This window comes from Glycine max, chromosome 16 (assembly GCF_000004515.6).
Source record: "Glycine max cultivar Williams 82 chromosome 16, Glycine_max_v4.0, whole genome shotgun sequence".
NCBI lineage: Eukaryota > Viridiplantae > Streptophyta > Magnoliopsida > Fabales > Fabaceae > Glycine > Glycine max.
The window spans coordinates 20,166,368-20,181,633 of NC_038252.2; the positions used below are offsets into that span (position 1 = coordinate 20,166,368).

At 37.8% G+C, this 15,266-nt stretch overlaps 1 protein-coding gene across 3 annotated transcripts; it reads left to right on the plus strand.

Annotated features, from left to right (window-relative positions):
- Nucleotides 1–4,308: 4,308 nt before the first annotated feature.
- Nucleotides 4,309–13,355, plus strand: LOC100794875 (ankyrin repeat and SAM domain-containing protein 6). 3 transcript variants are annotated; one of them, XM_003547801.5, is made up of 6 exons: nucleotides 4,309–4,702; nucleotides 6,486–6,547; nucleotides 6,658–6,917; nucleotides 8,001–8,075; nucleotides 8,190–8,252; nucleotides 13,145–13,355. In XM_003547801.5, the coding sequence occupies exons 1-6, from the start codon at nucleotides 4,584–4,586 to the stop codon at nucleotides 13,187–13,189; spliced, it is 624 nt and encodes a 207-aa protein (XP_003547849.1). In that variant the 5' UTR covers nucleotides 4,309–4,583; the 3' UTR covers nucleotides 13,190–13,355. The 3 variants fall into 3 exon arrangements, with proteins under 3 accessions (XP_003547849.1, XP_006599228.1, XP_040866245.1); XM_006599165.4 differs by lacking the exon at nucleotides 13,145–13,355 and adding an exon at nucleotides 12,215–12,640 and having other exon boundaries at nucleotides 4,344–4,702; XM_041010311.1 differs by lacking the exon at nucleotides 13,145–13,355 and adding an exon at nucleotides 12,322–12,640 and having other exon boundaries at nucleotides 4,344–4,702.
- Nucleotides 13,356–15,266: the final 1,911 nt, after the last annotated feature.

Consider the following 15,266-nt stretch of genomic DNA (forward strand, 5'->3'; position numbering starts at 1 on the left):
TTCGTTGGTCTCCTCCATGACCATCTTTGCTTTTCCTTTAGCATCCGTGGGTCGCACTGACAGGTTAGGTGTTGTGAAGACGCGATCGCTACTAGTCACACCACTTAGGCCAGTGATGTTGATAACTTTGGCGGAAAGTAAGTCAATGTTGCTGGCCTCCTCTTTCCTTTCGCTTGGCTTCTGCGGGGCATATCTCCACGGGACTGCCTTGTCGCTTCGGTAAGGGAAAGGGGCAGGTTTGCTACCCGAGATAGGTCGAGAACCTCGGGGTTTCTGGGAGGCCACATCCTTGGTGAAGTGTATCACCAAAGGCTTGGGTTTAGCAGGGCTTTCTCTGTCCGTTGACTGCATGCACACGTGTTGTCTCCCTTGTTCCCTTAACTGATTTTGAACCGGCCTTGGTCCATCAGTTGATATAACAGCTTCTCCGCCGTTAAACATGTTTTCATGTCATGCGATGCACCCGGATGCATCAAACAGAAGTCCCTTTTGTGCCCATCAAAGGAAACCATGCCTGCCTCTTGCAGAGCTTCAAAGATAAACCTTCTTGAGGTTACTGCGTCCTTTATTTGCTTAGGCCTATGATCCCGCATGCCTCTATCGCATTTACCACCGGTCCCTCATGATTGGCGAGCAGATTTGTCTTCACATTTGGGACATCTTCTTGGAATGTTAGCCACCCTGCGTCAATCAAGCTTTTCACTTTGTGCTTGAGGGCCACGCACTGCTCGATTGAATGCCCCGGAGTACCCTCGTGATACATGCAGGTCGTGTTGGGGTTGTACCACTTTGGGAAGGGAGACTGGTAAATCCTCCCAGGAGTCACTACTGCCAACTAGTTGGCGATTAAGGATGACAACAAGTCCCTGTATGACATTGGTATTGGGGTGAACTTCGGAAGCTTCTTTACTGGAGGGTTTCTCCCTGCATTGGAGTTCATGCCAGGATTGGCATCGCCGGTGGGACAAGGGTGCGCCAGAGTCGAGGTCTGAGCAGGGGCTCCTTGTGATGGGTTGGACGCCCTTTGCTGGACGGGCGCCAAGTTGGGGGAGTTCCCGGCGCGGGCCGAAAAGCTCGGGTGGTGTTGAGTATACTAGTGAGTATTATGAGGGGTTTGCTGGAATTCCGGCCAAGCAGGAGCCGAGGTCACAGCATGAGCGTCCCCTTCTTTCCTTTTCACTCTAGTTGGCCCGGATCTTCTGCTGTTTGTGTTGGCAGGGGAGACATAGTCAAACTTCCCTCTATCGCATTTACCACCGGTCCCTCATGAATGTTTGCTTCAATGGTCTTAATATGGAAACATATTCAATACAATGTGCAAAGTAGACATAGCTTGGAATTAGCTATAAAAGAGAGCAACTTTGATCAACATTGTATTAGACAATTAACTTTAAACAAAACATGATATAGCATGAAAGCATGTTAGCATAACAAATGTAATACAAGTGCAATCCAATTTAAATATGTTAAAAATAGATAAAAATCTACACTTATGTATTTCTTGATTCTAATTCATATTCATTCATGTCAAAACTATTTGTACATGTGAAAAATTTCTTGCTAAATGCTTACGTGAATTATGACATCTTCCACAACTAGAGGATTAGGCCATGTATCTATGAGGGCCTTAATCTTCTTCAAAGATGCAAAATTACACACAGACATAAAATTTCAAAATTTCTAAATTTGCAGATCATGGTTAAGACTAGAGGATTAGGTCGTGCGTTAGGTAGGGTTGTTGCCAGAGGTCTGGCGAGAGGAGGGGATGGTGATGATACTAACGATGCTCCCAAGCGCCGAAGGCTGACCGCATCGGCACGTAGGCGACGGGTACCAGTCATTATTGACGATGTTGTGCCTGTGGTACCTGTGGACTCGCCTGCGGTACTAGAGGCAAAGGTTGCTGTAGTTGGGGATGAGCCCATGGTAGATGCTGCCACCAGTGTAGAGATTGACGCACAGGATACCGGTGCACAGGGTATTGGGGATGAGCCTGAGGGATTTCCTGGTGAACCAAGGGACCCATCAGTGCTTACAGAGTATGCTGACCATGTTGCGGTCAATGTATGGTCTGGACAGGTATTCATAATATTAAAGTTAGTTAACTTTTATTTTTTTTGATTTATTGATTACTGATTCACGTTTTTTGAACAAATTGTGTTCCTTTGTACTTCAATTCAGGAACGTCCTGAGTTGAAGTTATCCTCCCATGGGAGGAAGGTGCATCACTTAGGCATGCCTGTTCCTGCAATTGAGGACATGGTTGCTGGGACAGGATTAAGTCCTTTGATTGCGTGTTCTATTGACACTGGCAATCAGGGACTTATATCCTTCTTTGTTGAGAGGTGGCACCGAGAGACTTCTAGTTTCCACCTTCCTGTGGGGGAGATCTCGATCACGCTGGACGACATCACAACTCTTCTCCATCTTCCAATTGTGGGCGCACTGCATGACTTCCAGCCTCTATGCACCGACGAGGCGGTGCTACTCTTGGTTGAGTTACTTATGGTCTCACCAGAGGTGGCCATGGTCGAGAAAGGCCAATGTGGCGGACCATACGTATGCCTGCAGTGGCTGCGAGACATGTACCAGCCCAGATGTCAGACGCAACACTGGACAGCTGCCGCTCGCGCTTATCTTTTGCATCTTTTGGGTTGCACTCTCTTTGCTAATAAGAGTGCAACCCATGTTCATGTTGTACACTTACAGGCCCTGCGTGACCTCACTCTTGCTGGGCGGTATACATGGGGAGCTGCTGGGCTCGTCCATATGTACGATCAACTTAATGATGCCAGTCACAGCACCAGCCGACAACTTGCTGGTTACATGACCTTGTTACAGGTAATTAACATGTATTTCATAATTTAACTACAACAATGTTTTAATAAGTGTATATTTAGTTAACATGTATGATTTTCGTGTAAACCCTGTAGTGTTGGATATATGAGCACTTGCCGTTAGTTGTGGAGTGCAATGCTGATCCAAACTACGACGAGGTGTCACCGCATGCGTGTCGGTGGATTGTGACAAAGAAGACTGTGATTTCATCTGATTTCGTGCTTCTCTGGACAGGTCCGCTGGGGGCCTGTTGTTGTCAGATACAGACCGGAGAGGGTTGTGCGCCAGTTCGGCTACGTCCAGTGCATTCCTGCACACCCTGTTCATCCATGGGTGATGGGTGTCATATTATGACGTAGATGATACGTGGACGCACTACTCAGACCATCTGGCAACAACAGGTGATCCATGTGTTATGCCAGGTCAGTGTGCGCCAGACTACATTGACTGGTTCTTCCGTATTTCTCATCCATTCATGGCCGATGGCACAGCCATCAGATCCTCCAGCAGATGCACCTCAGGTCCCAAAGTCAGATATCCCTCAAGTCTCAGATGATCCAGCTAGGTCTGATGTCGACGAGCCCATACATGCAGTGGTAAGTGTTATGATATGGTTAGACATATGAAATGTCATTTACTTCAATTTTTTAATACTAATTTGTCTAATTTGTTTGTTTTCTATTTAATAGGAGGCTTGCGATGCGATCGCCGAGAGGTTGGAGCGTCACCTCAGCCTCGGGGTAGTCACGCCAGGCACATCAACACATGAGGTCATCGAAGAATGCCTCAAGATTGTCAGGAGTGTCACCCAGGACCGCATTGTGTACGTGAAGTCTCGACGTAGGCGCCACATGGATCCCCCGTAGATTCTTTACGCATTTCATATTGATATTCGATGTATATACATTTCTTGTACTTGACCACATTTTTCTTTTTTACTTAACATTCTGTATATTTAAAGTTATTTTTGTTTATAATATTATTGTTAACGTTTAAATTTTATTTTTAAATTACTTGATTCCAAATTCATTTGAATTTTGTTGAAATAGTATCATTGTTACGCTTAACTAAACATTCATTAGGATAGTATTTAATTTACATAAACAAAAGAGACATAAAATAAAATTAATTATTTTTTCAAATGGATTTTAGTTTGTAAATATTTTTTTGATTGGTCATGACTCAAATAAATAAAGCTTCAAATTGTAAAAAAATGGCCTTCAATTTTTAAAAAAATGTCTTTTGTACACTTATGGATCAAGTTGATCCGCAATGCGGATCAACTTAATCCGCATGAGACTTGTGGATCAAGTTGATTCTTAAGTAATTTACAGATCAACTTGATTCGCAAAAAGCTTACGGATCAGGCAACTTGATCCGCAGGTATACGAGGACCCAGGGACATTTTTGACTTTTACAAAAAATGCTGGGTGTCCTAGCAATACTGCTGGGTGCACCTAGCAACACCCAGAACATTTTTCTCACAAAAACACCGTTATTGTTTCGCTTTTAACAACATTCACCACCCTTTCGCGACGAAGAGAAAAATGGGGGTGTTAGGGTGTTGATTCTCTGCGACGCTCTTCGCATTGCGGTACCCTGCACCTTCCTCGCGGTATTGCGCGCCTGTCTCACTCCCATTCCGTTTTTCCGCTCCCCTCTCTGTGTTGCGAAAATAAGGGTTCATTGGTTTGGGGCTAATTCTTCTTCCGATTTCGAGCCGAGTGAAATCGTTAAGAGAGAAAATGTACGCTGATCGTATGGAGGGTGGAGCCAGGAGGCCCGTGAAGGAACGCCTTAATAATGGGAATGGCGTCATTGGCTCTACTCGGCAGCAGCAGCAGCGTCAAATCACTGGCAAGAGGTTTGCAATTTCTTTACTACGTGTTTTTATGATGATTTTTAATGTTTTGGGCAAGTAGATTTTAAATTGCGGTTATGGTTTCGACATGTGGCCTATTCGGCCACAATTACGGTGGTGGGCACTCGAAAAACCTTAACTTGTGGTTGAAATCGTGGTTGCGGACACCCTGAAAACTTTAACATGTGATCGAAATTGTGGTCCGGACTGGTTTTCAAAACCTTGGTTTTAGGAGTTGTGGTGGATTTAGCTGTTTGCTTATTTAAAGTTTGATTTGGTGGAGTTTTTTTATTACTATTTTATTTATTTATTTTGTGTTGGTGGTGGGTGTAGAGGTTATGTAATTCCCGATTGTTAATTGAACTTCCGGATGAGGATCTAGGTTGCATTGGAGATGCTTGTTTCATATGAGGAATGATGGCATTCTTGAAAGAAATAAATGACATCCTTGAAATTCTATGATCAGTAATGTTATTTTATGCACAAACTAGGGTGTATGATCAACTTTGAATTTTGTTGTCACCCTGAGGGGGAGTCATGTGTAGGTCCCACATTCCAGTGTCAAAATTGTGGCACCCTGCAATGCCCATTGAAACTGCAACAATCATCGAGCCATTTTCGTGGAAGCCGCATGCACTGATGTCACAAAAAGTCAAATAGCATATTTGGATAGCGCTATAGTGCCGCCATCACTGCTATTAAACAACACTGCTCTTTTGTTGCCACCACATATGGAGGTGGTTACAAGAAATTTTTATGCTTGTAACATAAAGTAAAAATAGGGGAAGATGGCATACCACAAGTTTCTAGGTTTAATATCTGGGATCAATGCTGGTCATACATAGGATACAAACGGGATGAATAAAATGAGGAATGGCATTAGGGTTATTTGTTACCAAAAGTACCTGCCAAACACAAGGAAAAGTTTTATTGTAGTTCTATATGTCTGGCTATACTTTATGGTAGGGAATGTTAGGCATTAAAGGGTAACAAGAGAAAAAGGTTGGAGTGGTAGAAATGAGAATGTTATAAGATGGATTTGTGACCATAAAAGAAAAGTTAAGATGCAAAATGATTATATATGAGGGATTGGCATAGCATTGATTAAGGAAAAGAAAAAACCAATTAAAATGGTTTGAACATTTACAAAGAAGGGCCTAGGAGGCACCAACGAGAAGAGTAGATTATATGGTTTTTAGTTATGTGAAGAGTTGGAGAGGGAGGCCAAGAAAGACATTGGAGGAAGTGGTAAAGAGGGATCTCATGGTAAATAATGTCGTTGAAACTTTGGTCTTTAACCAAGCCAAATGATGTCATGTGATTCATGTAGCCATCTAGTGGGATAAGGCTTTGTTGTTATTGTTGTTTCCTTCCATCTCACCTCTCTTTATTATTAAGTGATGCTGCAGTGCAGATGCTGAGTTAACCTAGTTGCAAAATATGGGCGAATTGATTTCTTATTCTTTTTCTTCTTTGATATATTATTAGATTTCAGACATGTGCAGAGGATATTTCAAATTTATTCTGTTGCTTTTTCACTGAAACATATTCATAGGCTTTGCTAGAGGAAAGTTTCAACCATGGTGAACTTGTGCCTAAAAAATTGGGCCTGGACAGGTTTAGGTCATTGTGGTTTACTTTTTTGGGTGAGTTTCTTTTGTGTATACACAGTATGAAACAATTTTGTTGTTTACCTGATCATTATGTAAATATCAATTTGAATGCTTAATGAGACAACAACTCTGATATATTTAAAGTCATTTTCTTTTTCTTTCTTAAATTGTAGGTCGAGGCAAGATGACAAGTGGGAACATGATCTCTTCGACAATGACAAACCTCAGATCACTAGTATGGATAATTTTATTCTCATATGCAACTATGAGTTGCCATTGTTGTTGGATGCCAATAGTTCTTTTTTATGGGTTTTGATTGTTTGTTAATGACTTGTGATTGTGAAGATTGCAAAGTTAGTGCTCCAGATCTTCGCCTCAAGCTTCAAAGGAAGGGTCTTCAACTTGCAGCTCAGAGTGGAAAGAGTTCTGCTCCAAACATGCGGGATCTCCATGAAAGGCTATCAGGGACAATGTCACCACAACTTACAAATGCTGATCAGCCAAAGACAAAAGTTGTTAAATCAAGCAGTAAAAGTGTTGGTGTTGAGGCCCCTGCAGTGCAGATCAAAAGGCCAGCTGACCTAACTCCTAAAAAGTCACAAAAGGTATCATTGTTGTTATTGTTCAAGTTGTTGTTTGATAATGTTTTATTAATCTTTTATATTTCTAGCTTGTTGTAGAAGCTCTTAGAAGCTGTCCTGTTATCTGTCACCATAGGCTAGGCTGTAGCTTCATCATGAACTATTTTTTTGTACTATCTGTTAATTCTCATATATATATATATATATATATATATAGATACATACATACATACATCTCTCAGCAAACTAAGGCTGAGGATCCTTTTTGTTTGCATATTTTCATACTCAAACATTTCAAGTGTGATATACTCTTTTAATTATCAATTAGACCTTTTGGTTTGGCGTCAGTCTTAGTGCATAAAATGTCCTATCATCACCTATTCTTGTACACGTTTATATATGCTATTGCATGTCCTGTTATACAGGGAGTATTGTCATATGATTGGAATATTGTACTGATGATCACTAGTGTATGCAACAAGACTGGATGGATTTAGAGAAATTTTTTTTTTTTTTAAAAAGTACTACAGTACCAACCAAGTATAGGTAAACAAGGGCCATGCTTTTGTAATATTATATACTTTTATATTTATACAATATAAAAGTATATATATGAACCAATATTATGACCATTTCGTTTTATCAGAATTAAGCTCATTCAGATTTAGTTGAGCATTTGTTATATTAATGACGCTGTTTGAATTTTTCCAGTGGAAGAAGGTTAAAGGAAATCAAGCATTGATTTAGTATTCAATCCACACTTTCTTGTTGGTTAAGAATAAGATATATACAATTAATCTTGTTCTTGTACTGTAATGGTGGATATGAATAATTCTCTTCAAATTTATCTAGAACTTCAGATGTTAAACTGTTAATTTACTTGTCAGTGGCCATTTTATGTTCTATCTTTTATGTTATTTAGTTTTTTTTGTATTTTTTAAATTCATATTTTCTGTTTAAGAGAATGTACTTTTCCTAAATTATGTTCATACTTGGCAAAACTAAATCAATTTCGCCCCCCTCCCTCAAATTTCTTTATGTAATTATTAACTTGTTTACTAAATAAAGGAAAATTAAAATATGTAAATTCTGGTTCTTGTTTTACAGGCTGGTTCTTCAGTTGATGAATTTTTGCGGTCCTTGTGTCTCGAAAAGTATCTCATAACTTTTCAGGCTGAAGAAGTATGTCATGCATCCTACTGACTTTTTTCCGCCATTAGAAAAAGTTCATTCTCTTAACTGGGTTTTGTTTTGATTATCAAGGTCTAATATTTCTATGTAAAAACTTTTTTTCAGGTTGATATGACAGCTCTCAATCATATGACTGATGAAGATCTCAAGGCTATGGGTATACCAATGGTACGCATTGAGCTACTCTTGGAATTTTGTACTTTTCATGTCGGTCTGTTTTTGATGGAATTATTTCGCAGTTCCATTGATAATGTGACTCGTGTTAAATATGGAAATTCCTGCAACTTGAAATGATGTGCCCTATTTTTTCATGGACCTGTTATATGTTCAATTGACCCTATTTTTGTGTCAATGTGCAATATTTCCTGCACTTTGGTAGCTTGGTTCATTTGAGTGGAGGGTTACTGTCACATTTTTAAGGGTATCCCTTCGGATAAGTAGCTGCTTTAGGATAAGACTAGGCATTTGGCTTCCATATGATTTAGAGCACATAGGTTTTAGAAAGGTGCTGTTAGGATTCCCAGAACCCAACAGAGAAACAAAGAGAGGGGGGGGGGGGGGGGGGGGAATCTTCCCTTGATTGTTATCGATGATCAAATGAAAAACAGTGTACAAATAGGAGTTACCTTCTCAAATGGTGCGTGTTTTCCCCACTAGTGTCGTGCCTAACAGGTGCCCCCATGCACGTTGAGGGATTAGACTCATGTTTGATTTAAAGCTTTGTACAGCAATTATACCAAGTCAATGACACTATGAAAGACAATATTTCTTCCAAAAGGAAATCTGCTTAATTAAATGGCCTCGTGAAATAATAATTGAGGTATTCAAATTAATTCAGTAGGTTCCGGAAGAGTGTCATGGGTCAAAAAAGTTCTGGCTATTAAAGGATTCACGGTCCAAGAAGGATGTCTTCTCTAGACTTGGCTGTGAACATTTTTGTTTTCTATCCAAAATATTTTAATGTCATTTTTAACACTGAGGAGCTAGGGTGACAAGAATTGTATGAGCTAAGAAGAGTTGGATTTGTAGAAAACTGCTGATTCAGCAATGAGTTGGGTCCAGGACTGTGTGGGCTCCTAAGAACATTAGAACACAATTTTTTGTGATATAATTCAAGCAAATCCTTTGGTGTTAGAGTAAAAATAAGAATATGTTTTCTATACAGACAACAGAGCTTGCCATTTTCCTTTGTCCTCCAAAGCTAGTAGTAGCTGGCAATGTTTTAGGTCTCAGGCTATTATTGCCTTTTTTCTTTCTCATGTGAACTTGTTCAGACTTTTGTCTTGTATATATATTGAGAGTTTCTGAGTGGGAAATTACTCAAGCACTTCTGTAGTTCAGTATTGTAGTCCATGATTTTAACATGGTAGCAAAGCAGGTATGATCCCACTTTGTTGTCTCTCCGCCACAGTTCATTGTTGCTTGCTTCTTTTGTCGCCATAAACCACCGTCTGTGCCGGTGACCATTTTCTCCGGCAACCTCACGGTGCGCCCTGTCAAGGGCAACCTAACCCAAGTGGTATTGGGTCTAGATTGTGGCCCACCCTCTCTCATGTGCGGTTCTCGTGCGCTTCTCTCCTTTTTTTATCTTTTGTCAGACATATTTCTCTCCAGTCTGATTCAACAACATCCACTACCACCATTGTGTTCGTCTCTCTGGTGAGTTTGACCATGTAGTCAGCAACCATCGTTGCTGCCGGGGCCACCATGTGTCATATTCTGGGCATTGGAGTCCTCTACCTTGAGGTTGTTTTCATTTTCTGAAGCTTCAGTTCATATGTTCCAAGCTTAGAGCATATTTAATTTATTTGCGCCAGCTTGAGGGGCAGTGTTAGAAAAAACTGTTTTATATCTGTTGTAAATCTTTTAGTGGGGAAAGACAGTAAAGATGGGACTCGAAGCTCAAATAATGAAGCTACGCCACATAGAGTGCTGAAATCAGATGTTGACTCTTCCAGATTCAGAATCCCTTTCTATTGAAGAAATTGCTGTTCAGGTTTCTGATTTTTGGCTTGACGAAATGAAGGACGATAAGTTGCTGGTTGATAACTTACAAGTGTCAATTTCTGAAGTTCCAGCTCTGGATATCCCCTTAATGAGCTTGTTTTTGGAATTCTGTTAACTTTTTGAATATCACACATATGAAGGAAACTTGGCAGCTAAGCGACCCTTAGTTCGCCACAATCTCTGTATTAATCTCTATAGTGGAAAATAAGGAATTGAATTGCTTGGCTAGTTTGATTAACTATGGTCATAAGATAGGTATGCTGGTTGAGTTTGTGTCTCTGGAGATTATTAGTTGGAATTTGAGTGGGTTGGATGATTGTAGGAAGAGGAAGAGAGTTAGGGAGATAATTTCAATAGCATCACTGACTATTGTCAAGCTTCAAGAAACTAAGCTGGAGAGTTTTGATGCTCTTCAGGATATTAGGGACTTAAGATTTAAAGATTATGGGTCTTCTTGCCTTCTTTAGGTGTCTGTGAGTGCCATGGTATTGCTGTTTGGACACCAGATGTGTTTCTAAAATCAGTTCTTTTCTTGGTACCTTTTCAGTTTCAGTTTCCTTGGATGTCAAAGGATGAGGGAATTGGTGCTTGACTTCAGTTTATGGGCCTCATTCTCCATATTTGTGCTCTTTTGGGATTAGCTTAGTTTCACGTTTTACATAGTAATAGGAGAGAGTTGGAGGACCAAGATAAACAGAATTAAAAAGAAGGAAAGCTGAATAAAAATAAAAGAGGAGAGTTTCCTAGAAAAGAGAACAGAGAGAATAAGGAGAGGTTGCCAGAGAGGATAACAAAGGACAGAAGGAATAGAAAAAAGATAGGAAATTATTTTTCACCAGAGAAGGAAGTTGCCACTTGTTCAAGATGTGACAAGTCAGTGGCTGAAGAGGTTGATTGTTGGAGAGAAAAGATTGATGGCTGCTAGACTTAGATGGCTGAAGAGAAGAGAGTAGCCTTTAAATTTAGGGATCATGGACTCATATCTCAGACATGGTGCCCATCTCTATCACTCTCTTAATTTGGGGACTCATATCTGAGTCATGTTACCTTTGGATATCTAGTATCCCTGGGTTTGGGCAATGGTTCCCATGTTAAATTTTGGGAGGACATTTGGCCATCTGGGTGGGTTACATTCCTCTTTTTAATGCTTTTCCAAGACTCTTCTCTATTTTGTCCAGTGCCCCTATAAGCCAATTTTATTCATCTTTTGCTACTCTTTCATGAAATTTTTTATTCCATTGAAATTTGAATTATAGGGAATTCTCTGAATTACAGTCCCATATGGTATGGCTGCATTCAATCCATCTCTTTCTAATCCAGATAAGAGGATTTGGTCTCTTGACACCTCAAGCTTATTTTCTTGTAAACCCGACTTTCAATCCGTCTCTTTCATGTTCCAGGAATGACTCTATACTTTTAGATAAGTCCATTTAGTAATCAATTACTCCCTCTAAGATCAAATCCTTTGTATGCACAGCAGTTCTGAAAAGAATTAATACCAATTATTTACTTCAATTTTGAAGACCTCTAAGTGCTTTGTCTCTCGACTATTGTGTGATGTACAGATGAGTTCTGAAACTAATTCTCATTTGTTTTTGCATTACTCAGTAATTTCCTTTTTACGGAATGACCATTAGTGTTTTTTGGTAAAGATTGGCTTCACCCAAAGGATCTCCAAGAGTTGGTGTGTATTATTTTTAGAGGATTTGGCACTTGTAGATATTCTAAGAGGCTTTGATGCTGTTCTCAATTTATAGTTATCTAGTATATCTGTTTGGAAAGAAATGATAGAATCTTTATTGTTCTTTAATTGCCTCGAGTTTATTCAGGATTTGAACAGTTCATGTAACTTTTCTGTGGTGTTCTACTAATGGTCTTTTCAGGGTTCTATCTTTGCTAGACTTTCTTAGAGATTGGCCTGTTCTATTGCATGTTACTTGTTTTGTTTTGTTTTTTGCCCTTTTAGTTTTGATTTACTTCTGGAGGATTTCTCTTCGTCTTGCATTTGTACCTGTCATCTAACCTAATAAATTATTCGTAATCAAAGAAGTTGATTGTGATTTACTGACTTCTCTTTTGGCTGGGATTCACTTTCTACTAATGCATTCTTGCTGGACTTCCAGTTATCTTGGGTACTTTCTGTTGTATCACTGCTTCTAGGAGCCATGTAACTCATGTTCTTGGTAGCCATTTTTCTCTTATCATGTTGTCGAAGCTTTATTTCTTGTAGACGTGCCAAGCTACAACGTATCTTTTATGGTTCTTGGTGGCTTGAATAAATGGATTGGGTCAGCATATTCCTCTTGCAGACCAGCCAAATAAGCATCGACAAGATAGTCTTCGGATAAGTGAAGTTTACAAGAAATCACATCAAATGCATTATTAAATTCTGCCAAGGTGCCATGCTGTTGCAAAAACATCAAATCTTTAAGGCGATCTTGATGGCATGTATGGTGGTGCCTTTCTCTGTAGCCATGTCCAAGATTGATGGAGGCATAATACCTTTTGCACGTTAGCTGATGAAGCTGATTAGAAATAGCCTCCACCATGTATGAAAGTGCATCAACCTTTGCAAGCTTTTGCTCTATTTGAACAAATCTTTCTTCCATTTCATGCATCATTGTCTATGATCTTGTTTTTGTGTCCATGGTTGAAAAGATTCTGATCTGTGGTCGTGGACAGCCAGCTCTGAATACCATTTTATAGAATTTAGGTGGGAAGAGAAAGAAACAAAAAGACAGAGAAAGAAAGAGGGAATGAGAGAAGAAACAGAATATAGAGGATAGAAAGAAAGAGAAGAGAAACAAAGAGGTCAAGGAAATGTACACTGCACTCCGTGATTATCATTCAAATACAACATACCTGCCTCAGTTATAGATCTACCTAACAGCCATAAAATATCAGTAGCTGACTAAAACTAACTGACAGCCTTTTCTTTTTATATTTACATATCAGAATTGCAGACAAGTATTTTTTTTAATGTGTTTATATCATAAGTAATTCCCATATTGATTTAGTTAAGCACATTACGATCATGCTTTGTTTAATTCCAGGGACCAAGAAAGAAGATACTTTTAGCACTGGAGTCGAAAGTCTGACCATTTAGTAATGGAATTGATTTTCTAAGCTGGATGAACCTGTTTATGGACGGTGGTGGGAGATCAGGATTTAAAAACCAAGTGTAATAGCATAGTTCTTTGATTATTTTCGTTTTTAATATTTTTCCTTACTTTTTAGACATTAATCAAGTGATTTAAATTGAAATGCTTGCGGCATAAGCTCGTGTAGGATTTATGTCATGGTCATTATCATATTCTCTATTGACACGGATAATTGGGGGCGCCTTTTTGTTTTAATTAAAATTGCATTTTCAGAGACCACCATCTTTGTTATAAACTTATAATCATATTTTGTTGAAATTTTACCATTTTTTTAAAATTTTAATTTATAAAAACATAAATATTGATTAATGTTAATGAGATTATAACAATAATATACAATATATTCTGGTTAAATAAATTAAACAAATTCAAAATGATTTTTTTAAAATTTTATGATGATATTTTATTAAATTTTACGCAATGCTTTTTTTAATGATATACAACTTTTAATGTTGTTTCATAATTTTTCAAAACAAGTTCAGTCTTATGCTTTTGGTAGTTAACTTTCTGATAGAGTGCAGACTGACATTTTTAAGCTTTAACATTTGAATGCATAGTTGAAACTTGATTTATGCTTTTGGTGGTGTGTTCTTTTGTATGATAGCACTTAGAATTTGTTTCCTGATAGTTTATTGTCATTAAAACTTCAACCTAAGATGAACTTGATCTCAATAAGATTAACTTATGGATGGAAAAACTATTCATGTTATCAATTTGAGTAATTTAAAAAAATGGTGAAACAAAAGATCAAAGAAGAATCAGTTAAGAATTGGTCAAAATAGGACAAGAGCCATGTAGAGAATTAGTTTAAAGTAGTTATTTTAAAGATCTTTTTTAAAAAGGTCTATTATTTTTATTTCTAAATTATCATTTTTAATAAATAAAAACTCAGATGTGATATTGGGAGGTATATATTTAGTCAAAAAGCTAAATTTATAAAAGAGGACCAAATTCAAGTTATACAACTGCACATAAGTAGTTAATATTGACTTGTGTGTTATAATATTGACATGACTTAAAAGTGAGAGGATCAGTTTAGGTCATATGACTACACAAAAAAGTTACATGACTTCTTGATTTGCGTTGTAATAGTAGTCATTCATGATAAAAACTAATGGTTAATATTTATTCCTTTCACTTTTCATAAAAATGACTTTCTTAACTATTGTTTTTGATTTTTTTTATCTTGTAAGAATATAATGATTATTTTATGTTAATTTAATAATATTATAATGAGGAGGAATCAAATTATATTGGTATAATTTTGACAACTAATACATCATTTTTTAACTTTCAATTGGATAATATTTTCTTAAAACTTATCGTTAGATTGAAAGTTCTTTTTACATAGATCACACACGAAAAATTTCATATTAATCCAAAATCATTTGTTACGTTGTTCGTGTAAACTAAAAATGATGCAATATAAACATTTCAAAATATATTAAAATATAGATCATTTGATTATTTTCTTGTTAAATTTTGAAAAAATTTGACACAAATGATGTTGGTAATATGTAGATATAGTTCAACAGTTGGATCAATAAAAATTATTCTATAGTTGTCAAAGTTACACCAGAGTAATTTGATCTGTTCTCATATATAATTATTTAAAGTTCAACCTTAGTTTTTCTAGAATCCAATCGTTGATTTATGAACCAACTATTCTACTAGATACTAGTATGATGTTAAAAACATTGCTCGTAGTTCTTGTGGTTTGCTTTAGGGTAAATGATAGTACTAGGAAAAAAAAAATTAAAGAATGATACTCTATTTTGACACTTGAAGTAAGATAAGAAGTCTACGAGTGTTAGAAAAGATTCAAGAAATTCTATTCAAATTGGGAAACTTAGATGATAGAAGGAGAATAGAGACATTGTGCAAAATTGTTAAGTTTATTGCGAATAACAAAATTTACAATGAAGGGGTTCAAAGTGATCTCAAGCTCTCTAAACCTAGAATACAAAGCTCCTTATAAAGCGGACAACAACTAATTGTCTAACTGAAAACAGTT